General features: G+C 43.8%; 1 protein-coding gene across 2 annotated transcripts in view; it reads left to right on the top strand.

The window, feature by feature from the left end:
* The first annotated feature begins 1304 nt into the window (after positions 1–1304).
* The window catches only part of Pmfbp1 (polyamine modulated factor 1 binding protein 1), a 48413-nt gene continuing 22739 nt past the window's right edge, over positions 1305–26978 (top strand). Inside the window, exons 1-5 of one of the 2 annotated variants that reach the window (XM_059264038.1) lie at positions 1305–1704; positions 2481–2553; positions 7344–7499; positions 18698–18946; positions 21875–22096. In XM_059264038.1, coding sequence (XP_059120021.1) covers positions 2503–2553; positions 7344–7499; positions 18698–18946; positions 21875–22096 — 678 coding nt within the window. In that variant the 5' untranslated portion in view covers positions 1305–1704; positions 2481–2502. Of the gene's footprint in view, positions 1705–1830; positions 1981–2480; positions 2554–7343; positions 7500–18697; positions 18947–21874; positions 22097–26978 lie in introns of those variants that run through there. The other variant, XM_059264039.1, reaches the window with a different exon arrangement.

Below are 26978 nucleotides of genomic sequence, written 5' to 3'. Positions count from 1 at the left end.
TTGCCCACCATTCCATTTCCAGGGGCCTCTAAGTTTTTATTTAGACTATTAATCATTTTTTCCTGGGCACAGCTGTCACCAAGAAAAACACTATTTGAAAAACAGATGGCAAGATTTTGAAAATGAGAAAACAGTTCCCTGGGTGAATGAGACAGATGAGGCATGAAGAAGTGATGGACCAGACTGAGACGCAAGAAACAAAGACATGAAGCCAGGAGCTTAAGAAGAGATGACATTAATGCAGTCATAGGCCCCAAAGAGCAGTAATCATGGATCTGGTAGACTATCCTATCCCCTCTGGGGTGAGTTTGCATCTCCATAAAATGCTTGTCAGTCACCCTCCTAAAAGAGCATTATGGTGGTTCCGGATGTTCATTTATGAAGTATGGAAAATGCTTCTATGCTCTCTCTCTCATCCATCTGGCAAACATTACTATCAAGTACCTTGAAAATGTATCACACCACCCTTTTTCCTTCTTCAGCTGTAAACACTTCCAAGTTGTCCACCACTGGCATTGCTAATGACTCACAGGAATCCTGAGTCTTCCTTGTGGGACAAAAACCCACTACTGTTCCCTCTGAGTTTTCACTTGCTACAGTCCAGTGTAAGTCAGTTATTTTCTCTCTGAGTTACCTTCCTTGCGACAGTGCAGTATATCTCCTGTGGATAACGGAGCAGACACCTTCTAATCTTCCTTTGAAATGCTCTTTGAAACCATCACTGTCTAGAACATTACTTTTGTGGGGTTTTTTTTTTTTTTGCCTTTTAATAAGATTCTATATGAGAATCATCTGCAGATGACCCAGTGGACGTTCCTGAAGAAAAACATCATTCTCAAGGACATATTTTTAGTGTGTGATGCTCAGACTGAGTTTATAGTTCTTACCAAACAAAGATGTTTGTCAAGGTAGAACAGCAAAGTGAAACTGAGAGTTAGGACAGACCATGAAGGTCGCTTACCACAGCCCCTTCATCTCCAGAGGCGGAGATGAGGGTTCAAAGAGATGAGGCCTTCCCATGGGACATGATTCACATGATTTTGAACTATGTTTCAAAGCTTTGGTAGCTCAGAGCCCTGTTGATTATTCTTTGATGCCGAGTTACTTTTAATCTTTTTGACTTGCCTAGTGTGGGAATTATTTGTGATGTTCACTAACATTCCCTCTGGAGAACAAAGGAAGTTAGGTACAGTCAGGTAATTTGTTTGGACCAATGAAATGTGAGCAGAAGTCAAGTGTTTCACTTCCTCTTTATGAACCAGTATGTACTTCATCAGGTTTCCTGTCTGCTGTCATGGCAACAGACTAGATAAGAGAGGTTCCACTAGCTGAGGATGATAAGGAGCTGAGTAAGGGCAATGTAGGGCAGAGCTCCAGAGAGTTCACAAAGGACGGGTAGCCTGAGTGAAAAGTAATCCTTCCTGGATTTAAGCCGCTGGGATTTGGGGGTTGTTAGTGGGAAATGACCCAACCTAGCCGTACCAGGTAGGACTGAGCGATGTCATCATTCCCATGATGCATCTCTGTACAGGAAGATGTAAGAGGGTCTAGAATGCAGAAAATCAGAATGCAACTCCACCAAACATTCCAAACACCACGCATCACAACCATTCTTTCTTCTTGGCTTATTTTGGGGATGGGGGATGTAGCTTATCACAAAGAATGAGTATTTGGTGGCTTCTCATTCTTGGAACCATTCTGCAGGTAAGTGGCTTGGTGGAAATTCCCTCTAGCCCTGTGGTTAAGAACATAATGACTTAGATTATTTCAATAAGTACAGTGCATTATGACCTCAAATGTATCATCCTGTGGTTACATGCCGTTACCTGTACAGCCATCTTCAGTTTCATTGGAAGTTTTTTAATCTAGATAATTCTCAGCACTTTATAAGATTTCTAACTTTATAATCTCCACTATGGCAAGTTAATGCCTTAAAAAAATCACATCATGGGACATTTCAAATTCATAGTGATAAAATGAGTGAGTAAACTTCCTATAGTAAGAGAGCCTGTGTGACCTTGTAAGACACTTAACCTCTCTGTGCCTCAGTTTCCTTCTCTGTGTGATGGGGATAGTAGTAGTTCTTGACCCCCAGAGTTATTATGGAAATAGGTCACATACAACCTGTCTGCTTCATAAAAAGGGCTAAGTCTTAGCTACATCTAACCCACAGAATACTTAGACGTCTAGAAAGAACACTCAACTCAGACCTTTTTCTTCCCTAGAAGAGTAAATTCAGAAACTTTTGAGTCCACCACATAGTGGTTTTCTGGTCAAGATGTAAAACTTTGGTCCCTCCTCCCTCACAGAGGTTTTAACACACGTGAAAACACAAACAGATGGGTAGGAAAGTTGGTGTTGTTAACAGTTTAGGAGATTTTTCCAACTCCCCTGCTGAGGGCACAGATCCAGCTGGGGAAATCTTTAAAGGGCTGGACTCGTTTCTATTTTTTCCATCTTAAACACTTGGACTTTTTCAGGTTTATAACAAAGCTCACAAAAATGCTAAAGCTTAAAGGAGAATTGCGATCAGCCAAGGGACTGAAAGATGAGGTAAGCCTCCTAACTGCCTACATATGTGAAGGTGAACCCTTGTTGGGAGGGATTTCTTTCGAACTCCATGCCTCCAAATTCCAGGTATACCCATCATCAAATACCATGGACAGAGCAAGCCACAGAGCAAAGATTTAAGAGCCCAGATTTAAGCCTGAGCAGCTCTGAAACCACATCTAACAGCCAAGTGGCCTGGACCACGCTGTCCATTCTCTCTGAACCTCCTTTGCCCGGCCTCAGGAGTATACATGATGAATACGTATTTCAAATGCTTGCTAGGTAGATTTCCAGGCACTGTGTGTAAAAAGCAACTAATAGACATTTTCTATGATTGCCAACATTTCACTTTATCTAGTAGGATACAGAAATGGAGTTTTCTGCTTTGTACAATAGAGAGTTGGCCAAATTCTATGTATGTGTTCCTTCGTTGTTCCACAAAAGACGGAAAAGGTCTGTTGGGATAAGTATAGAGAAGTCTCACGTTGGCACGTGCTTCTGCCAAGAAGTAAGCTGCTTCTAAAACAAACACCTCTGCTGCTTTCCTGCTGGGTTACTACTGCCATATGGGACTTGCTGCTAGTTCTCCTGGGAACAAGGGTCTGGTATGAATTTTCTAGGCTATTATTTTCAATTAACATATGTCTTCGGAACACCTTCGATGTGCCAGGCATTGTTCTAGGAACTTGAGGTTCAAAAAGCAAATGAAATAGAGATCCCTGTTCTCCTGGAGCCTGCCCTCTAGCAGAACAGCCCCTTAGGACATGACGGCCCCAAATATGAAGGAACTACTGAAGTGCTAGCCAAAAGCGGCTCATATTTCACAGGTACCCAATCTCTGCCATATACCACGTGTGTCCTAAAGTACCTGCTTGCAAGTGTGCTGGAGTCACCAGATTTAGAACAGTAACATGTCCATATTATTTGCTATGTGAGCAGAGCTGTTTCTAAAATTTGTGCTCACAAGGCAAAACCTTGAATGACTTTCCATTAATTCCCATCAAAAGTAATGCAAAACCTGCAGTGTTTCCCTGAAAGGAAGCTTGGGACTACAGTCAGCAATGTCGGTACTAGTGTTTGGAATTACTGTTGATAAGTGCAAACTCAATTATCGCAAGTCAAATGTAAAAACTCCTTAGTTTTTAAGGCTTTCAGATTTTGTAAAATCTTATTACATTTATCTATTTATAGGGGCAAGGTGGAGGTCAAAAAACAGCTTCCACCATGTGGGTCCCTGATCTCAAACTCAGTTCATGAGGTTGGGTGGCCAGCATCATCATCTGCTGAGACATCTTACCAGCCCCAGCTTTCTGCTTCCTAAAGCATAACTCTCACCATAAATTGTTATCTGTCCAGTGGTCGTAGTATTGGTGATAGTTAAAAGTGGTTTTCCATTGTTTGTTGAAGATTTATCTTCATCCTTAGACAAATCATTTCCCATAGATGATTACCTGAGTCACCATTTGATTCCAAAGTTACCCTAGAAACTACAACTCCAATTTTTCAAAGCCTTTTTGTTCAAGTCCCCAAACCCTAAGAATGCCACCATTTTGATCTTAGATGTTCTTATCTCTCCAAGTGCTGCTGAGTCGTAAGCTTAAATTTGACACAGCTCTTACCTGAGAATAAACATGCAACTATTTGTCAGGCCTTTAAAACTCAGAGCAAAATGTAGTCCCCTCTTGAAATATGTGTTTGAGGAGGCAAGCTAATTGACAAAAGGCTCGTTTAATCAACACAGAATTCACTCTCATTAAGGAGCTTATTTTCCATGATCATGGAAGCAGCTGCAGTATTAACACTTACTGTTTTGCCTGTGGGTTGGTAGCTCGGCCAATGGCATGTGCTTCTGGGCAGAGTAGCTGGCTTGGATTGTATGTAGTAAAACTGGGTATCTGAGTCCACAGCTTCTGGAAATGAAACCTCACCTAACAGCAGAGATTTGCTTTTTCAACCGTCACCTACAACTTCAGATCCAGAATGACGTCAGACAGCACCCAAGGATCAACACAACAACTGTTGGTCCCTCTCCGGCCCCTAGTACTGCTTACAGAGCTGTGGTTGATGAAATGTTGGATTAAATCTATACCTAATGCATATTGACACTCTAAAGGCATCTGCCTGGAATTCATTCTCCATAAAGTACATAGGATTATAAGTAGTTCACAGCTAATGTCTTGTACAAGGTATTAGGAAAAAATGAGATCTACTAGGACCCCAGGAAAACTGACCTTTCTTGAGTTTCTGAGCACAGCCTCTTCTCACAACTAACTGTATTAAAAATGGATGGTGGGGGGCATCTCATTGCTCTTCATGTGCGTTCATTCCTGCTCTAATACCTCAAGACCTCAATGACTTGCTGTTTAGGAATGAACAGTTTTTATTTTAGAAGCAAATTTCATCTGACATCTAGCAAAACATATTTGTTATTCAACTGGTTTAGGGAAACTTCAGAGGAACATGATTTATCCCAAACCTCTTGTTTTATGAATGAAGACGTTTCCTCAGAGACTCCAAGTTGATCCTAAATATCCAAATTAGATGACATTGAAGGCCTAGCTCTGAAGTCCTGGTGGTAGAGAAGAATGGGGTAACATTAGGCTTTCTAACTCAGAGGGTAGTCGAACCTGGAGAGAGAAGTATTTTCACTAGCTTGAGAGAGTGCATGAAATGGTTAACTTGGGGAAGCCCAAGTTGTGTCCCATTGGCTTTGCAGTAATGAGCCCTCAGTGGGTGTGGTGCCATCCCCAGAACCCCTATATCATGGTCCTCACCTTAAGACAAAATCAGCATCAAGGTGAGGGTGCAGAGCATTCTCAGACTCTCCCGTACGGCAAGCATGGCATTGTCACCTAATTCACAGATGGCACAAATGCTCTTGTAGCCAGAGAGGAGGGGACCCTGTGTGTCCAACTCCCCTGTGAGCTTCTACACCATCCCTTGTGCGGCCACCATGAGAAAAAGGCATCTAAGATGCCAGGGTGAAGCAGCTGCTCCCTATTGGGACCACAGATTTTGTTTTCAAGTTAGAAAACAGTGTCTGCATGCCAATTTTTTAAACCACTCTAACACATTCTCTTAAGAGAGTCCCTGGTAATTGTCTTAATGGTAATTACATGCTTGGGGCAGTTGACATCCACTGTTATTTTTCTTAAAGTGAGGAGTGAGGGACAGGAGCTAGAAAGGAGGAGGGAGAGGTTTGAGATAATGAAATCCTTTTAATGACAGAGCCATGCCGTTAACCTAATTAAACTGTAAAGTGGGGGGAAAACCTGCAGGTACTAAATGGAAATGAAGAAGTGAATCAGCTGAGACAGCAGTACTTCTGGGAACCATCTGGATTCCGGGTACTCTGACATTGTGGTTCCGGGTCCGACGCTGTCCTCTGGCCCACCTTGGCCTTGTTCAAGGGTCTCCTAAACGAACTTGTCCACTAATGCCTGATTTACTAGGTCCATCTAAGGTCTCTAGTTCCCATGGGAGTGTGTGCTGTGTAGCTCATGAATTTCAGAAGCCAAGTCAGTGTGATAGGGTGGCGGAACCCTGGTTCCATGGGTGATGCCCTGGTCCTCCTCCTAACCAGATGTGAGGCTTTGGAAAGGCAGCTCAGATCCCTTCCCCATCACTGTGTGTCCTTCCCTGAGTTCCTCTTAAAACAGTTGCTTTAAGACCCCTGAGGTCACCTCACCAGAGGGCTGGAAGTGCTTGGGAGCTCCCATCCCACGGTGCAGTCTTTGGCCACTACATCACTGGAGTAGAGTTTGACGGCTCAGCTCTCATTCCCACTCATCAAGATCGACTCTGAGATGTAATTATACTCTGCAGTCTCCTGTAGGATCAGGCAAACGTTACCCAGAGGCCCTTTGTGTAAATGGACCCCTTACGGAGTCTCTTCCCCTTGTCTCTGTGGCTTCCCAGCCCCACCTTTCCTAACCTGTTTGCTGGTGTGCTTGAGAGTTTCTTTCCTCCTTGCCTCATGAACATGAGGAAGAGCAGTACAGTGACAGGAATGAAGCCCTGCAGAGGTTCAGAGTGTTCCTGCTGAGCTCCTCTCCCATTACCGCCACCACCCTGGAAGGTGGCATCAGGAGCTGATAGACAGCCCACCCCCCTGCCACTGCTTTGTACCCAACCCCCTCCCCACCCAGCTTGCTACTCTCCACACACTTGGTTTTGATCTCAGTCACTGCTCTCCACTCTGACCTAACAACAATTAGCTAACCCTCTAACTCCTAATCAAAGACAGGGGATCTTACTGATCAGGCCAGGCCTTTCTCTTGTGCTCCCAATGGTGAAGCCTTGTAAAGAAAAGCACTAAGTTAATAGGCAGGGGGGAGGGGGACGGTTAATGGATAAAGAGAAAGTTAAGAGGCCTCAGAATCCCTCATCAACTCTATCACTGATTCGCTGTCGCCTTGACAAGTTCATCTGACATCCCGATATGTTTATTTCATCAGTGGCAGAACCATTAATATTTATAGACAGTTCTCTGGGTGCCTGGAATCATTCTAGGCACTGACTTCCTCTCGAAAACCAGGGGAATTGTCTGATGCACCCACAGCAGCGTGGCGAAGATTAATTAATATAAATAAGTAATTGTCTGAATAATGCGGGGCACTCAGACACCTCACAAATGGATCCTGTGTAAATGTTGCCCAGGATGAGTAATAACAGCGGAGGTGTGATGAACGAATTTCCAGCAAATTCAGCTCCCTGTCAACCTGTTAAGTGAAGGAAAGCAAGTGTTTTCTCAGTCGTTCATAATTGATGCTTTTGTTTCTCTGGCTGCCTAGGCCGGGGAGAGAGACAGAGAGGTGAACAACCTGAACAGCAAGCTCTTGAGCCTGCAGCTCGACATCAAGAATCTCCATGACGTCTGCAAGAGGCAGGGGAAGACCTTGCAAGAGAACCAGCTGTGTGTGGAGGAAGCCATGATGAGTAACAGTCATGTAAGGCACCAGGGAGCTGTTACCTGCCTCGGTCCCCTTGACTACAGTAGCTTCTTTTGATGGGAACAAAAGAAAGTTCTACTGTGGGTCACTCAGAGTGCTAACTGAGCAAGCAGTGAGAGAACTAAATATACCACACATACCCTGACACAGAAGAAATTATTCCTATCTTTGGGATTTTTCAATCTAGGTATTTCCAGCACTATGGAGATACTGAATATTACCTTTTTCCCTATCTGGACTTAGCGCATCCTGAAAATACTAATCACAGTGATATAAGGATGGGTCTTGGGAAAACTGCCCAGTGAGCCATGGCAATGACAGAGAGCCACTGCAGCTCCTCTGAGGTGTCTCTGCATCAGTTGACAGGTGTTCTTAATGCCACAATGATGCCTCACTGCCCGGGAGCTGTTCTTCCGAAGGCTAGAATCCAGTCCTTCAATAGCCAAGTGCCAGAGAATCCTCAACCAGTAACAAATAGGGAAAAGATTGATCAAAAACTACATCCCTTTCCCCTTAGTCCACGTTAACTCAAGGCTGGCTCTTTGCTCTCTCCCAGAGTTCCTCAGTGGGACTGAGCCCAGTGGACCAGTCATAACAAGCTTAACTTGTTCTCTCCCTTCCTGAGTTTTCTATAACCACCTCCCACATAAACTGCTTGACACTTCAGTGCCTTGTTACAGGGCCTGACTTCACAGCCCAAGCAAGTCACTTGGTAACCCATACCCTATTTGAGTGTAAAAAGGCAGACCTCACAGCGTGCCGGTCTTTCTCAAGACTGACTTTGACCTAACACTAACCTATAGGTCTAGACAGTTCACCAACTGAGCAATTTTACTTCAACCTGAGGTTCTCTTTCTCTTAGGAAACCCTAAACCTGAAATGTTTAAGCCAGTCTCTAAATTTATTGACACAAATTTGGGGACCAGATGGAATGATTTCTGAGAATTCCTTACTGTGGTCACTTTTCCTTTTTATAAGCCGAGTTCCATGCAAACATAAAGTAGTTACTGGTTGCACAGGCCCTTGCCGAATCCCCCCTGGGTTAGCCCCTCAGCTGCTGTGTAGGTAGCCGCTACACGTTCCTGGTGCTCAAGGACCTGGTCTCTCCTCATTCTATCCGTTAGCATACTCCCAGGATGCACCACTGCACAATATAAACTACACATTGTTCTCTGAAGCTGCGTGAATATGCTACCAGCAAAGCAATCCCACCTCATCTTACTGACCTTGCCACCCTTCCTCGGGAAGTCACAAAAAGAGAAAACAATCCACTGGGTTTCCTAAATCAATCCCAGGAAGAAGATCATAATTTATTTCTTTCTAACTATTAACATTTTAGGATATTTCCACTACTGCGATCCTGAGTTTACTTACCACCCCAGTAAGAGAAAGCCACGCGGTTTATAAATGTATCTGGCAACTTAGAGGGGAAAGGCATTAAATTGCATTTTATTATTCTAATTGCCCAGAAGAAGGTCTAACAGCTTGAGACAAGCTTTAAAACAAGCTCTTTTTTTCCTAGCACTTAGTGCAAAATTTAAATTGCAGACTACGCATACAAATACACAATTACATGGAGCCCTACACTCATCTCCTCAAACCCCCTTTAAGACCTGCCGTCCATGGAGAGTGTACTGTGTTGACAGAGGAGGAACACCAGGCTTCCTGGGATTTTGAGTCATACTGATGAGGAGCTGGGGAAATAGGCAGGAGGTCATGATTCAGAACCATATTTAGGGGAGAAAAGTAAAATATTATATCAGATGTTATGTGTAACAAAAGAAATAGAAGGAAAGAGAGAGATGGGGGATGGAAAGAGAAAGTGTGTGACCGTGTAAATCAAAGAATACAGACTCCAAAACCCAGGAGCCGAGCAGAGGTTGTGGCAAGAGAATGAGGTTCTTGGGCTAGAGAGATGACCCAGCCATTAAGAGCATACTGCTCTTTGAGAAGACCGGAGTTGATTCCCAGTACAGGGCAGCTCACAGGCTTTTGTAACTCCAGCTCCAGGGTGCCCTGACGCCCTCTTCTGACCTCCATGTGTACTGCAGTCATCTTCACAAACACACTCAGAAACATATAACCATAATTACAATTTAAAATAGAATCTTTGGGCGGGGGTGGGGGGTGAGACAGTGTTTCTCTGTATAACAGCCCTAACTGTCCTGGAATTCTTTGTAGACCAGGTTGGCCTCGAACTCACAGAGATCCTCCTGACTCTGCCTCCTGAGTGCTGGGATTAAAGGTGTGTGCCACCATGCTTGGCATGATTTTTTTAAGATAGGGAATTATTTTAAAGTAGGGTACCCAGGGTGCAGAACTTATGGGCACTTTACCCTTTGGGTACAAGCCTGCACTTGCCTGACCCTGAGACTGAATAATTCCTTCAATTTATACCTTATCCCCCTCACTCTAGTCAAAGAGTGACTCCAGGTAAAAGAAGAAAAAGAACAACAAATATATTAAAATAACATTATGATCAAAGACTGGGTGCTGTGGCACACACCTGAAATTCCAGAGCTCGGAAGCTGGAGGCAGGGGGATTACCAGCCTAAAACCATCCTGGCCTATGTAGCAAAATCTAGACTAGCCTGAGTTATACAGTAAGACACGTCTCTGAAACAAGTCAGAAGCTGGAGAGATGGCTCCGTAGGTGAAGTGCCTGGTACACAAGCATGGGGACCTGGGTTTAAATCCTCAGAACTCATAGAAAAAGACTCATATGAAAGGCTGCACCAGTGCACAATCTCAGCACTGGGGAGGTGGAGGCAGAATAAGCCCTGGGCCTTGCTAGCCAGCCAGTCAAGTTGAATAGGAAAGCACACGTTAGTGAAAGACTTTCTCCAAAAACAAGGTGCACAGAAACCGAGGAAGATGTCTGACATCAACTTCTAGCCTCCACACAAATGCACACAGACATGCATACTCAGAAACACACACACACACACACACACACACACACACACACACACAAGCCGAAACCAAATAAATAACATTAAATCAGAAAAAGAAGAGCCTTTGTAGCAATTTACCCAGGTTTTATTCACTGGTGGAGGCATGGGGAGCATACCCATGGACTGGAACTCTAATCGTTGAACTAATCTTAGAGATGGATGGAGGGCACCATTTTTAGTATAAAAATATATACAGCAAATGTTATTCTTTCAAGTAAAGGTAATTAGTTGAATATCTAAAGATTGGTGGAAGCCTGGTGAGCATTATCACACAATATCATTTTGAACCATTGGTAATGAAAGCAATTTTAATGAATTGCTAAATGCAATGTGTGGTCCTGAATTGGATCATAGAGCAGAAAATAAAAATTAATGGAAAATATGCAAAATTCAAAAACTGTATCTAGTTTCATTCCTAATAATCTACCAGCGTTCATGTCTTAGTTTGGTTGCGTAAGAAGGTAGCACTGGAACGATGTCAAGGAGGAGCCGTGAGAAATGTGTCCTACTTTTGACATTTGTCTGGGAACAGAAAATCATTCCAAAATAGCTTTAAAAAAAATGGATCCCATGTAAGCAGGGGTCTGGTGAGAAGAATGTCTAAACCACCAACACTCATTTTAACAAAATGCCTGCCACTGAATACAACAAGAAAGGTGCACACAGCTCATAGGTAACATAGGAAGTAACGGGCACGCCTCTCTAGTGATAAAGAAGGTTAACATGGAGCTCCAAGGACATATCTCACTCAACACCTCAAAGACAGGAAAAGAAGTTCATGGCAATGACTGGGGGAAAGACAGCGGAATTCTGAGTTCTTAAATGAATAAAGAAAACCATCAGGGACACAGTTATCAGAACAATGCCAACCTGTGACAGCAGAGCATGCAAGCCTGAAGAGGGAATAAATGGTTAAAAGGTATTTTGAAAAGCCGGCTTTAGGCAAATCAGCAGGACCTGATGACATTCTTCTAAGAGTGCTTAAGGACTTAGCAGCTGTTATTACACGGCTGTGAGTGATTATTTTTGAGAACTCAAGAGGATAAAGAAAGTCCCTGTAGACTGAAAAAGGGTAAATGAAGTGCTCATCTTTTTAAAAAGGGAGAAAGGACAATCCTGGTAATTATAGACCTGTCAGCCTCCCTTCAGTATCAGGGAAAATATAGAACTTAACATCAATCAATTAGCATCAACTTCAAAAGCACAAAGTATTGGGTGGAAACCAATGTAACTTTTCAAAAAACGAATCATGCCAGGCCGATTAATTTCCTTCTGTGATCAAGTGGCCTCGTAGGCAAGGAAGGAGAACTAGTTATAATCTCTTTGACCACAGTGGGGCTGGAGGGTTGACGAAATATAGGAACAGGTTCCTATGGGCAACCAGAGATCTCCAGCTTTTCGTGTGGCTGAAAACAGGACAGAAATCTGGCTGAGAAATCTGGTTGACCAGATGGCCTCCAGAGTCACATCCAACCCTGGACGGTTGCCCAAAGAGCTAGTATTACTTCCTTAAAGATACTTACAACTTGCTTAGTTTTTTTTTTCTTTCTTTCCAGATTCCAAATTAAAAGTCAAGGAAGAATATAATATCTATATCTTCACTAGAAAAAGAATCTTTAAGAAAAGGAGACAGGGACTAAGGAGGTGGTTCTGTGGGTGAAAGGCTTGCAGTGTCTGCACGAAGATTCCCAGCACCCGTGTTAAAGCTGGATGGGGTGGCACACATCTGTAAGCCTAGCACTGGGGGGTAGGAGAAAATGGCAAATTCCTGCAGCTCGGAGCTGGCTTAGTCGAAATGGCGAGCTCCAGACTCAGTAAGAGACCCTGTCTCAAAATATTAAAATGAGAAGTAATTGAGGAAGACACCTGACATCAACCTCTGGCCTCACATGTATTCATAACTATATGCGCGCGCGCGCGCGCGCGCGCACACACACACACACACACACACACACACACACACAAAAGTGTACTGATGACTTTCTGAATCTGCCCTTTGTCAAATATATAAGTAAACTATGTATTTCTTATTTATCAAGAGTTAAGAAAATAAGATTTTAAACATGTAAGGATAAATAAGCAGGAATTTAACAGGTCTGAACTAATTTTAGACATTTCTCCTCATCTTTAAAATTTGGTTTCTCCAAACCCATAGACATCTATAATATGCAAATTTCTAAAATTCCTATCCCATAAAATTCCAGTTGCTCTGTGGATTTAAACAGTCTTCCTAATCAGTGGCATTAGTCCAGGTGTTATATTTGTTATGTAGGACAAGAGTTCAAAACACCCCCTTTATCTGGCTGTCCTATCATGCTGCCTCAAACTAAAGTAAAATCCAGAAATATTCCACATGACCTATGAGGAAGAGAAATGACTCACAGTTCATTAGTATTGCTGCCAGGATGTAGAGCTTCATATGTAGCGCTCAGGAAAAGACATTTTATACCCACAGGAAGCTTCAAAACCAATGAGCAATTCTGAACTCTCCTGGATCCCCAGGTGCGGGGAGGAAAAGCCTAAAGACAATTTTGCTCCTTTCAAACAAAGAATGCTTTTCTCATTCTTTTGGGCAGTGGAGAGAAAAGTGGAGACATCAGAAAAGGGATATGAATGAAGGAATAAACATAAGGCGACAGCAGCTAGTCTTCAGCTGGGGCCTGTGTCTAGCAGCAGAGAGGCAGATCCAAACCCTGTTACATACTAGATCCATGGTCTTCACCATCAGCAATTGGCTCACCTTCAAAAAAGCCAAGAGAAAAAATTATTTGAGCCATAGGAGACTTGGGGGTATTTTCTTCAAAAATTATTTGAGCCAAAATAATAGGAGACTTGGGGCTATTTTCTTCACTGAAGCAAGTCCCTCAAAAGCAACTCTAACCCAAAATGTTCACACCCCATTTTAGCTCAGTCCACATTAAGTAGCTGCAATAACTTTTTTCCTATATAGCTCTCAATAGCCCCCCTATCTGTATAGACAAGAGTTCTTGGAGACTTCCCTGTACAGACATTTGTGTGCCTGTGTGCAGTATATACAGAGAGAGACAGAGACAGAGACAGACAGAGAGACAGAGACAGAGAGGAGACAGAGACAGAGAGGGAGACAGAGACAAACAGAGAGACAGAGCAAGACAGAGTCACACCCACCCATGTGCATGCCCAACTCCCTCATCTCCAAACCTCATTTACAAGTGAGTTGTAAGAACAGCAACGTTCTTAGCTTGGGAAGACTGAGAGCACCTAACAGCATTCTATCTAAACATAACAACTGCAGCTAGGTGCTGTAGATTTCATCTCTGCTTGAGAAGTCTCGTCTCCTTCCTTGCAGCTGCATTCATGAGTTACTTGGGCCAAACATTCAACCTGTTGTTGCTGAATATTTCTTTTGCCTGGTGACAACAGTGGTCCATTTCTTGTCCATCTTCTTGATTCTGAGGCATGTGGGTGAGGTAAATTTCAAAGGGGGCTGGGAAAGAGTACCTCTGACTGGGCGGACACAGTCAGCGTTGTCTTGGTGGTTCTGAGCTGCGCTGTCTTTACCTCATCCCCACCACCACCACCCTTCTCACTTAAAATTTCTTTCCTTAGGATCTCAGCTAAATTTCATTAAAACGCCATCTCTCCAGTGACTCAGGCTGACCTGATAAAATCGCTTTGTCTGGACAACCATGAATCCCCCACAGTCTAACATCTAAATCAGCAGTGAATTCTGAAGGCTCCATTTTCAAAATGTATCTAGAATCCAACCATTTCTCCTAACCTCCACTGCTACAACATTGTTCCACACCACTCTCTCCTTGCCTGGATTCTTCCAACAGCCACTTTCTGTGCGCTTTCTCTGCTCCTGTTTTGCTTTCTTACAGGTGACCTTCAGTAGAACATGCCATGTGTCCTCTGTAAACACTATGAAAGATCATGGAACTCCCTTCACAATATTTTACATGGGGCTGTCATCTCTTGCAGGAAGCTAAGCACTTCGCCATGGCCTACCTACCTACAGGACCTGGTGTCTTTTTCTCACCTCCTCTGGTACCATTTCTCTGCTTCAACAGAGCACAGTGGCTGGAGCATCTCCAGGGATCCTCAAACACCACCAGACAGATGTGCACCTTCTTGTCTGTAACAGACTTGCTATTATCTTTCTCTGGAACATCCCTGCTACATGACTCTGCCATTCTTCTTTTGCTTCCTTCCTGTTTGGACTCAACCCATCTTGTCTGTGAACTTTTCCATCGAAACTTTTATTATGTAATGATAAACTACTCCACCCTGCCTGTCTCTTCTTCCTGTCTGCTTTGCAGTACTTTTGCCCACAATTAACTCTACCATTCTCTTCTCTCTCTCTCTCTCTCTCTCTCTCTCTCTCTCTCTCTCTCTCTCTCTCTCTCTCTCTCTCTTCCCCTTCCTCTCTCTCTCTCTCTCTCTCTCTCTCTCTCTCTCTCTCTCTCTCTCTCTCCCCAATGGGGGTATACATGTGTGTGTAGAATGCACATGTGCAGATATCTGTATATGTAGAGGCCACATGAGATGTCTTCCACTATCCCTCTCTACTTTATCTCTTGAGACGGGTCTCTCACTGAATCCAAGGATCACTGATTGGCTAGACTGGCTGGCTAACAAGTCTGGGCAGTCTGTCTATCCACCTGTCTCCACTCTCTCCCCACATAACCAGTGCTATGCTACAGATTCTGATGACAGTGCTTGGCTTTTCCATGGCTTCTGAGGATCTGACCTCAGGCCTTTATGCTCAGACAGCAGGCTCTTTTCTAACTGGGCCATCTCCACAGCCCACTCTCATAATTCTACAAATATAGTACAATTACCAAATTGCATACTTATCAATGGCAGGATTTTATCATTTACAAAGTATTAAACTTCAAAGAAACTGTAGAAACATTATTTTTAATGCCTTGAGTCCCAGAGACTGAGAACAATATAGCTATTGTTCCTGTTGGTAGTCTCCCAGAACCTAAAGGTAAAACCCCCTTGCTGAACACACCACAGTGGTGCATAGGGGATGTTAGTGAAGGCTGTTACCTCTTTTCCATCCTCCGAGTCAGTCTTCCTCCCTACAAAGTCCCAGACAGGCCTGGAAATCGTGATGGAGAGCAGGCCAAGCTGTAATGACACCCTAGAAATGCAGCTGCCCAGTGTCCTGTGGCCCTAGACTTGGACCAGGACTGAATTTGGATCAGCCAAGGCTGCCCCGATCTGCATGACAGATGCATGACTGGAAACTCGTGCACAGTGGCTCATGTTAAGGTCCCATATACCAACTCATCTGACTGCCCTCCTTCCCATGGCAGAAGTTACACATAAAGAAATGTATCTGAGCATAGGAAGACAGCCCACCATTGCCCTAGGCTAGGCTGCAGGTAATACTCTACTTACTGCCTTGCCCATCAGCTCTCACCCAGTGAACTCAATAAACAACAAAAAAAAAAAAAAACATTTTTTTAAGATCCTAGTGCTGGACATACTACATACTTTGACACAAGACTTGGAGGAACTGAGCTAGAACTGACATGGAAGGTGCCATGTGAAGTGCCAAGGGAAAAAAGCAGCCAATAGTCCTACAAAGCTGGAAAACCTACCAACTGCAGCCATCACCAGCCCAACAAGACATCTTCAACGGAGCAATGGTGGCACTTCTATCTTGTGGGTAACCAAGAGCTGTCTAACTGAACTTAAGGCTCACTTGATAGGACGGAATTTGATGTCTCCTACCGCAAACCTAGCCAACTACCTTTGGCTAGATGTCAGAGACCCTAGAGAAAAACCTACTACCATCTTGCTAAACCAATACCATTTCTAACTGTATTCTAAAGTGTAGCTCTCATCCCTCACCAGAGAAACTTCTTTTTGCAGCAGATAGTAACTATTACAGAGATCCACATCTTGGCAAAATGTGGAGAACAAGTGACCCTAGTCTTGGACCAGGACTGAATTTGAATCAAATAGGACTACCCTAATTTGCATGACAGAGATTGTGGGGTGCCAAGCAATAGATACCTACAAGGCAACCCCTACACCTAAGGCTTGGGATGAATCATCAAAGAGAAGGTGGGAAGATTATAAGAGGCAGGGGCCCAGGACAGCTGTTATGAGATCCTGTCTTCTAGACAAGACCAGGAAGTTGCACTTAGGAGACCTCAACAGTATGGCTGCTTCAGTAAGACCTGACAATGACAACACCAGTTTGTATGCAACATGGATGAGAGAAATTTTACAATTCCCTCCCTAACTGAAGAGCTACAGGCTATCAAGGGCTGCTGAGAAGAAGAACCGGTTATCTCCATGGACAAGACCCCTGAATGGTTTTCCTATCCCATGTACACGGCCTAAACACATACAAATACAAGCAACACTAAATGGGCTCAGTAAGTCAGATGGATGGATAGATAAGTAGATAAGTAGATAGTAGATAGATAGATAGATAAATAGATAGATAGATAGATAGTAGATAGAATAATAATAATTAAAGAATAAGAGATAATAAATTTGAGAGGGAGTAGAGACACATGGGAGGAGCTGGAGGGGAAGACAGGGGTGGGGGGATGGAAATGATGTAAATACAGTACTCATATTTGGAAAAAGTAAAAAAAAAAAAAAAAGTTTAAAAAAGAAAATATTCCAGCCGGGTGGTGATGACACACGCCTTTAATCCCAGCACTCGGGAGGCAGAGCCAGGCGGATCTCTGTGAGTTCGAGGCCAGTCTGGGCTACCAAGTGAGTTCCAGGAGAGGCGCAAAGCTACACAGAGAAACCCTGTCTCGAAAAACCAAAAAAAAAAAAAAAAAACTACATGGAGAAACCCCGTCTCGGAAAAAAAAAAAAAAAAGGAAAATATGCCAAAACATGCTTAAATGCTGTTTCATTAAATGTACTCTGTTAGTGAGACCAAGGCCATAGACTGAGGTTCTTGAGAACCAACAAAATTTCCCAGGCCAGGCTTTCATTCCTTTCATCTAATACAGAGCCATGCATGCATCTCTAATCTAAGCCCTCTAGGAACAGACATGGCCATTGCTCTGTGGGTGTTTATAATGCAAGTAGAATGTAAGACACACAGCAAAGTGAGAAAGAGCACGAAAGGGTGTTCCAGGTAGGTCTCCAGCCCTAGGACAAAGGCAGCTTAGCAAGCCCAACAAGGAGAGAGTCGTGAACTGAGCCTGGAAGAATGAGCGGAAGGATGGACACTAAGGACCACCACCAAGCTACCTCTTTATCTGTCTCTTTCACATGTCATTGTCATAATGGGTGAGGATAAGAAAATACAGAAGCATCGTTGCAAAACTTCAATTTTCCTGGAAAAATAACTCAGGGATGTGTCCTGTCAGCAGAGGGCCTGGGACAGAAGGGTGTTCAGTGGACACAGTGAATGATCCAGAAGCCATTCGAGAAGACTGTGGGCTAGCTGTGTACTGTCAGGGAAAGAGAGTGCACACACACACACACACACACACACACCAGGTCACAACCTTGTTAAAGAAAGATGGTAGGTGTCCAGAAGTGAGCACTGTCTCTGCCTTCCATACTCCAGCATCCCAGAAGTCCTAGAATCCAGCAAACTCAGTGCTCTGTTACCCGGGAACGTTTAATACTAAATTCAGCTCAAGAGCCATTAACCAAAACTGTGTTTCCTTCCAGGTCAAGCTTGTCATCCTTCGTGTGTAGGTAACATATAAGCACAGCGTTAAGTATATCTCTCGAGATCCTTTACATTTATGATTTTTTTCTTCTGGCCTACATGAATAACAGCTTCTGGCTCAGGGTGCAGGGCAGTGAGGTGCTCAGTGGGTAAAGAGACTTGCCACCACTCTTGATGACCCGAGTTGGATCCCCAGAACCCCCATGGTGGAAGGAAAAACCAGTTCCCCAAAATTTTCCTCTGACCTCCACATGCAGACCATGGTAGACACATATCCACCCCCCAAACACACACACACACACACACACACACACACACACACACACACACACACACACACACATTAATAAATGTAATTTTGAAGTTTTTTAAAGAATCATCTTTTCTTCTTTTGATTCCTCCTTGCAGAGCAGGAATATGAGGTGATTCCTGGAGGAATGTAGTGAAATGTTTAGAAATGTCTCTGTGATGAAAACATCAAAGGGTGGAGAGCGGGGTGGAAATGGTTGAGCACAGGCAAAAAGGCCGAAGAGTGACTGCACCCTCAGTGGCCCTCTAACCCTGTTCTCTACATCCCGTCTGTGCTGCAGAACAAGAAGCAAGGCCAGGCGTTAGCCTACAAGGAGACCCAGATAGAGTTCAAGTCCAATAAGCAGTGTCATCTGAGGCAACTGCAGCAGCTGAAGAAGAAGCTCCTGGCGCTGCAGCAGGAGCTGGAGTACCGCACCCAGGAGCTGCAGAACTCCTACTGCTCTCTCCTGCAGTACCAGTCCATCCTGGAGAAGCAGACTTCCGACCTGGTTCTTCTTCACCATCACTGCAAACTCAAGGAAGACGAGGTATCTCGAGACTAACCTTGGGCATGTCCCAGGTGCCCTTGCGTCCCCAGCACTCAGGCCCTGCCCAACAGTACGCAAGCATGCATTCCCAAGGGAGGGCTTTGCACCACCTTGAGCAGACTCAAGAGCCTTCCCTCTTTAGTTCATGACCCGTCTGAAGGTTAGCAAATGGAAACTAAATGGACTGGCATGACTCGGTTGAGAGAGCCAGTATTAATGCGTGTGGAGCGTGGGGCTCCTGTGCACACATGTGTGGTGTATCTATGTGTGAGAGACCATCTTCTCCATATTGTTACGGCTGTTGAAGTTCAAGAGACTCCAAATCTCTCAGGGTTTTTTTTTTAAAAAAGTAAAAGGTCCATTAAATCAAGTATTTTTAGGAAACTTGGCTTTTGGTGCTGTATAAATCCCTGGCACCTGCACAAATGGTAAGATGTGCAGCCTCTGGTTCTGAGTGGGTCACTAAGTGCCATATTGTTTCTTCAGGCTGGAGTTTTAGAGCCTACAGTTTAAGTGCATTCTGAACATTCATTTATATTGATGCTCCAGGCCAATATTTTTTAAAGCAAAGAATAGCATCCCTATGAAATTCCAATTAAATTCCAAAGACCCACAGGACTCGGCCCAGTTTGGCAGGAGGGACACAGATGTCTTAGTACTGTGTTCCTAAGTAATGGGGCAGACAGACCCATAGGCATGCCTTCCCCTAACGGTTTCTTCTTTCAGACTTAACGAAAATTCCAAGGAGTATTTTAGACAGTGTTTTTACTTAAAGACTAACTCCAGGGACTTTAAAGGGGGCCTTACAGAGAGCATAGAAAATTCTTTAAAGGGCATAGTGTGGCCTAGAAAGAGTTTTCAAAAATGATTGGGAGAGGAAGGAAGAAAGGTTACCCCACAAAATGTCATTTGGGGAAAGTCTGTGAGCTTCAACTGTGGGTTAATAAAGGCCTAAGTGTTCAAACTGGCTGTTCACTGCACCCTAAACCAGAGCCCAGCCTGGATAAAGCACCCCCAAATTAGCTGGGATGCCTCTTAGCAGCAAGTACCAGAAAGAGCTGTTAACAACAGTCAGGTGGCCTGTTGCATTATGACAATGGCATGTATCATCGGGATCCTGAAGCCTGACTTTTAGCTTTATCCCCACATCCACTCAAGACGTCCATTCCCTGGGTCACCTGAAGTGTCTGCCAGAACTCCAGCAATCACATCTATATCCCAAATAACCCAAGTGAAAGGGAAGACAGGAAGAAAATACATGTTGTCCTTTTGAGGACAGTTACACACAGAAGTTACAGAGAGAGAGAGAGAGAGAGAGAGAGAGAGAGAGAGAGAGAGAGATCACATCACATGACTATAACTAGCTCCTAGGAAGCCAAGAAATGTGGTGTTTGGGAGACATATTGCTGCTCCCAGTCAAAAACAAATTAATGTTTGGCTATTAAGAAGGAGAGGGATAGGTACAGAATTTGGCAAGCAGCAGTCACCTCAATCTGAGAAAACAAAATTTCTTCCAAACATTCTGCCCACCTCTCTTGACGTCTTTAACACAGAAGCACCACACCCTTGCCTAAGGCCATGTTCTGCCAACAGCAGACCAGAGATGAGCATATGATCACAGTCATGTACTGAATCCAGGGAGAGGTTCCCAGAAGCACGGGGAGGTTTGGTCAAATGGAGTGGATTACTTGCTCTAGGCAACTGGGGTTCATCCCCTGGGGGGCTCTGGAAGATACTGTGGGACAGTCCTCAGAGCAGACCTCCCAGCCCACACCACTGGTACTCACTCCTGGGGTCATTCACTCACCAACAAGTCTTCCCTATCTTCCCCCTCTGGTCGAAAGAGCAAGCAGCCAAAAGTGCTTATAGCTGGAATGAGCTGTGTGCAAAGAAATAATGACTGCTCAGAGTTCGCTGTCTGCAGGGGTCCTCCAACCAGTTTACATGGATACTAACGGAGCTGGCCCTGTACACATACTACATATAAGACACATGTGTATGTCCATGCACACACATATGCATGTTTAAAAATAGTGAGTGCCACAGGAATGTGAGTAGTACCAACCCTTTCTGCTATAATACGTGAACCTCAAATGCCCTCTCTCCTCTCTCCCTAACAGACACCTTAAACTAAATGATCCTTTCCTAAGAGGAAGCTCAGATGAGGCAATTAGTTTAACCAGCTTAATTAATGGGCCAGTTTCTGTCAAGAGTTGGACAGTTTGAAACAACATAAAGCCTCCAGATTCCTTGAACACATATAACTGGACATGCAATTTAGCACACTCAACTATGTACAATTACGTGCTAATTTAAAATCTGGTCCCCTCAAGATTAAGAGAGATGAGCTTGCGCCATATATATATATATCTTGTCCTCAACATGTGTGATGCTCGTGAGCATCCTAGAGCTACCCGTCAGTGGACGACAGATTAGAAAAGTAATTTACATAAGGATCATGCGAATCTCAGAGGAACTTTGGATCATGGCCCCTCACTATCTCTTGGGAACTTGCTGACATGAACCTGTGTGCATGTGGGACTCTATGCTTTCCAAATTAGATCTCTAGAGAGTGCCCAGGAAAGAAAAGACATGGGCATTCCAAGTTCTTTTAGAAAAGGAGAATGGCTCAAACTCATTCCTATTAATCAGCAGGTAGGTGTTTATTCAGTCCTTACCAAATGTCAGAGAGACCGGGAGAAGATGCAGTCCCTTGCCTTTAAGAGCTTAGCTCGAAGCAGGACAGCCTAATTAGTACTTCAATCACTGACAACCTGATATTAAATACTGGGGCCCTTAGACCTGTGCTGTACTTACACTGTTCGTTAGGGCTTCTATGTGCTCGCTATGGACTCTCACAATCATATCCTTCCCTTCCTGGTTGGCTGCTTGCATGGGTTCAGTGCAGTTCCCTCCCCACACTAACAGGTCATTCTCTACGAGGAGGAAATAGGGAATCATAATAAGAACACTGGGGAGAAGCTTCATCTGGCACAAGAGCAGCTTGCCTTGGCGGGGGACAAGATTGTCTCCCTAGAAAGGAGCCTAAACCTCTACAGGGATAAGTACCAGACCTCCCTGAGCAACATCGAGTTGCTGGAGTGCCAAGTGAAGATGCTGGAGGGGGAACTCAGCGGAATCATCAGCCAGGTAGGACCCACATCACATCCTTAGCTGGGAGCTCCATGGTAGACATTTCCCAGGTGGTTCCCTCTACTGGTCCTAGCCTCTTCCACCCAAGACTCAAGTGTCCCACCAAATGAGTTCCTGCCCCTGAATTTTGTAGCACTCAGTTTTAATAATTTCCAGCTTTTATATTTCCTTTAAGATTACTCCTAACCAGGGGTTGAGGGTGGGACTCAGTTGATAGAATTCGCCTAGTATGCATGAGGCAGCTTCATAAGACCTGAGAGAGAGAGAGAGAGAGAGAGAGAGAGAGAGAGAGAGAGAGAGAGAGAGAGAGAGAGAGAGGAGAGAGGAGAGAGAGTCATTATTAAGGGGACTGCTACATCAAAGGATATGCTAATTTTGAGTGATTGCCATGTAAACTAAAATGATTCTACCACTTTACAGTTTTAATAACAATAATTAAAAGAAGCCTTTTTGCTTTGTTTTGTCGAGACAGGGTTTCTCTGTGTAGCTCTGGCTGTCCTAGAACTCACTCTGTAGACCAGGCTGGCCTCGAACTCAGAGATTCCCCTGCCTCTGCCTCCCAAGTGCTGGGATTAAAGGCATGTGCTACCACCACCTCCATCAGGCAAAAGCTTTATAGAATACATTTTTCATCCTCCTAAGTTGCGTTCAACTGAAGGGTAGGGCAAGGACATTTTCCTCCATCCAATCCTCCTTTCCTCTAATCCGGTGGATTCTCCAGGAAAAGGCCCCAGATAGACTTGCATCCAAGTATTTATGGACCGAGATCTTGGCATTAACGGCTGTGGAAGAAAGTGGAACAAAGCTAGGCTAAATAAAGAGTAAAGATGAGCTGCCCTGCCGTCTCCCACAGGCCTTCCCTACTCCAGAGGGAGCTGCGGAGTGGCAGGACCCTCCAGAGCTTGAGTTGAGGGAAAGGGTTCTAGCCTTGCCACCTGCTTGTTATCAGCTGCTGAGTGTGACTTAGGCACACACAGCCCCTCTGTGACTTAGGCAAAGCAGTTTTCTTCAAGTCAGGCAAGGCCCTTACATGGCTTGTCACTGACCGCAGCCCTTGAGAGAAGCCCTAGGAAGCCTCTCACCACCAAATTAGTAGTTTTAATCCTTTCTTTAAAAAATAAATAACTTATTATTTTTGTATTGATTTATGGAAGCTTCATAATATATATAATAATAATTCTTTGCTGTGCTGCATGTAGTCCCCACAGCCATTTCACTTAACTTCATTAATGACCTTTTTACCATGTGGAAACTTCAATGTTTGTGGAGTTGGATCCTCACACTCTATAGGTTCCAGGCTTTATGTCTTGCTTGGGAAGGCCTTCTCAACTCCCAAAATATAAAAGTTTATCCTTTTTTGATATCTTTATAAGTTTTCATTTTTTATGTCTTCAATCTTCAGTCCGTTTGTGCATAGGAAATGAGGCGTGACTTTAATTTTACATTTATTTATGTGGATCTCTAGGGGTCCCCAAACCATTCACTAAACACAGCCACCCTCCCCTACTAACTCAAGCGCCATGTTGCAGTACCCAGTGCCTCTGCACACAGGCTCTCAGGACTCTCACTTCTGATCTGCTTGCCTCCAGTGTCAGAGCTCCTCAGTGACAGTTTAACAGCACTTTGTAGACCCTCCTCCTCCACTGTCTCTGTATTCCACAACCATCCTTAGACATCTCTTCTTGAAGAAATTCACACGTATATTGACTAATGCTCATATTATATATTATTGTGGGAAATTAGCAAGCCCCATGGAGCATGATGTGTGGGGATTTTGATCCTTTGTTTTCACTGAGCATTTACACTTTCTTTTACAGGCCTCACATATTTTGGCTGAGTTTATTCCTGGATCTATTACAGTGGTTCCTGGTTCTTTCTGTTTTGAGACATGGTCTCACTATGTAGTCCTGGCTAGCCTAGAACTTTTTATGTACAACAGGATGGCCTTGAACTCACAGAGATCCTCCTGCCTCTGCCTCCTAAGTGCTAACTAAATATGTATGCTACTACATCCAGTCTGAAGAGAAGCTTTTCTACATTTAATCTTAAGGATTATAGGGTCTGGAGAAGTAGGTCAGCTGTTAAGAGCACTGGCTGCTCTTCCAGAAGACCCAGAATCAATTTCCACCACCCACATGGTGGCTCACAACTGTCTATAACTTAGGTTGCAGGGGACCTGAGACTGAACCAACAACCAGGGAGCCTGCATGGGACTGACCTAGGGACTCCTCATGTATGTCACAGTTGTGTAGTTTGGTCTTCTTGTGGGACTCCTAACAATAGGAACAGGGACTGTGTCTGACTCTTTTACTGACTTTTGGGACTCTACTCCTCATACTGGGTCACCTTGCCCAGCCTTAATCCATGGGGAGGTGCTTTGTCTTACTGCAACTTGATATGCCATGTTTTGTTGATACTCATGGGAGACCTGCCCTTTGCTGGATGGAGATGAAAGAGGAGGGGATGGGAGGGATGGAGGAGAGGGACTGGGAGGGGAGGATGTACAATAAATAGATGAATAAAAATTTTAAATTAAGAAAGTGTTCCTATATCTCACCGTTAAGCACAAGGCTGTTCTCAGCTTCTTGCTAATAACCTTTTCTCGAGTTGAAGAAATGACTGTTTATGTCATTGCCAGACATGATGGCACATGCTTATAATCCCAACACTTGAGAGGCTGAGGCAGGGGGATTGCAAATTCAAGGCCAACCAGGGATATAAAGAAAATCCAAATCCAGCATGGGCTAGATAGACCTGCCCTTTAATGAAATAGGTAATATTTCCTCATACTAATAAATTTTCATTTATAGAATAATCCTTGTGTTCCTGGGATAAATTCTACCTGATCATAATGTCACTTTTAAAACTTTTTAATTATTAAATTTAAAGAAGCAAGATTAATTTGACAGTTTAAGTTTTTATCTATCTCTCTATCTCTCTATCTCTCTTTCTCTCTATCTATCTCTCTATCTATCTCTCTATCTATCTATCTATCTGCCTATCTTTATTTTTTACTGGGAGTCAAACCCAGGACCTGGCACACACTAGGTGAGAGCTCTACACGTCCTACCACCCCAACCCTTCTGTTCTCATCTCATACTGACATTATTCAACCCTGGGATGAGTGAGGAACCTTTCCGGATTTTTCGAAAGCTCTGAAGCAGCCCGTACCACATGAGAAATGGCTGCTTCTCTAAGACAGCAAATGACTCCAGTGTTTGCTCATCCTTGCCTAGCCGTGAACTTCACCTTCTCCCCATTCTCATGCTTTCCTTTTTATATAACAATTTCTTCTTAATGCTTTTAAAAATGCTTGTGAGTGACAAGCTTTCTCAATACTTTCATGTCTGTTCAAGGATTATTTGGACAGAATCCTAGTCATCTGGATGTACCCACTGACCAATCTCTGAAGGTCTTCCTGTGTTGCTCTGTGCTGCTCAGTACCAAAGCCGGTGACATCAATCTCGCTATCTTGTGTTTCATGGGTCGTAAGTTACCTGTTTTCCCTGAGGCAGGGGGTGGACAGGCTAAGGATGTTTTAGTTTAGTCTTTATCGCACCTCTCAATGCTTAACAAACTTTTCATCTGAAGATCTATATTCAGGGAGTTATTCTTTTATGACTTTTAAATCAATTTCCATTTTTTACTCTATAGAATTAAGAAGATATTAGAACCTGTAGGTACTTTCTTGCTGCACCCTCTCTTTCCTATTATGTTTCCCGATCCTTTGCCTCCTGTATGCTAAATTATTTACATGAGCATCAAATGTGATCAATTCTGGGTTTCTGGCTGACCTTTCTCCAGCTTGCTCAGGGGCAGCTTTCATGCCCAGTGAACATGAACTATTTCTAAAATTAGAGTGCTTCAGGAGTTAGGAATTAGGGAGAAGATCCACCATCCACACTAGAACCCTGAGCTAGTTTAATTATGTTCCTTGGTTCCCTGTAGCAAGTCTTTCTCTGTCCCTCTAACTCCCAAATAATGACACGGAGACTTATTGTTAATTAGGAAAACTCAGCCTATAGTTTAGACTCGTTCTAAACTAGCTCTTATACCTTAAATTAACACATTTATATTAATCTATGTTCTGCCACGTAGCTCGTGGATGTTACCTCTCCAACTGCACATCCTGCTTGCTCTAGGTCACCTGGCATCTCCATCTTTCTTCTTCCCAGAGTCCTCTCTGTCCCTGGAAGTCCCGCCTATACCTCCTGCCTAGATATTGGCCACTCAGCTCTTTATTACACCAATCCCAGCAATACATCTTCACACAGTGTATAACTATCCCACAGTAGTTCCCCCCATTACTACTGTGGACCAACGACAGGATGGATAGTTAACTTCATGCACCTTCAGCTGGCTAAGGAAATCGTTTAGATATAGTGGAGTAAGGAGGTAGCTCGGTCAGGAAAGCACTTGGACTTGAGTTTGACCCCCAGAACCCCCGTAAAAATGATGAGTGTGGTGGTACACGCTTGTCATCCCAGCATGGGGAATTGGAGACAGGCAGATTCCTGGGGCTCACTGGCTAGCCAATCTAGCCTTTGGTGAGTTCTAGGCCAATGAGACACCCTGTCTGAAAGGAGTGGGAAGATGTCCCTAAAGATGACTTGTGAGGTTTTCCTCTGGCCTCCACACACACCCGCATGCACATTTACACACCCTAAAAACATCCTGGCAAACGGTCCTATTGATTGAGAGCGTCGAGTATCATAACCTCCTCGAAGGATGGTTATATAATATCTATATCAGTTTGGACCATGAACTACAGTCCCAATTCTAGAAATTTAATCTACACACTTGTCAAAACAGGTACTCAAAGTCTGAGGTGCAAACGTATTCAATTCAGCTTCTATTTTAGGAAAAAAAACCACAAATA

Source organism: Peromyscus eremicus, chromosome 5 (assembly GCF_949786415.1).
Source record: "Peromyscus eremicus chromosome 5, PerEre_H2_v1, whole genome shotgun sequence".
Lineage (NCBI taxonomy): Eukaryota > Metazoa > Chordata > Mammalia > Rodentia > Cricetidae > Peromyscus > Peromyscus eremicus.
This window is presented reverse-complemented; position numbering and strand designations above follow the sequence as displayed.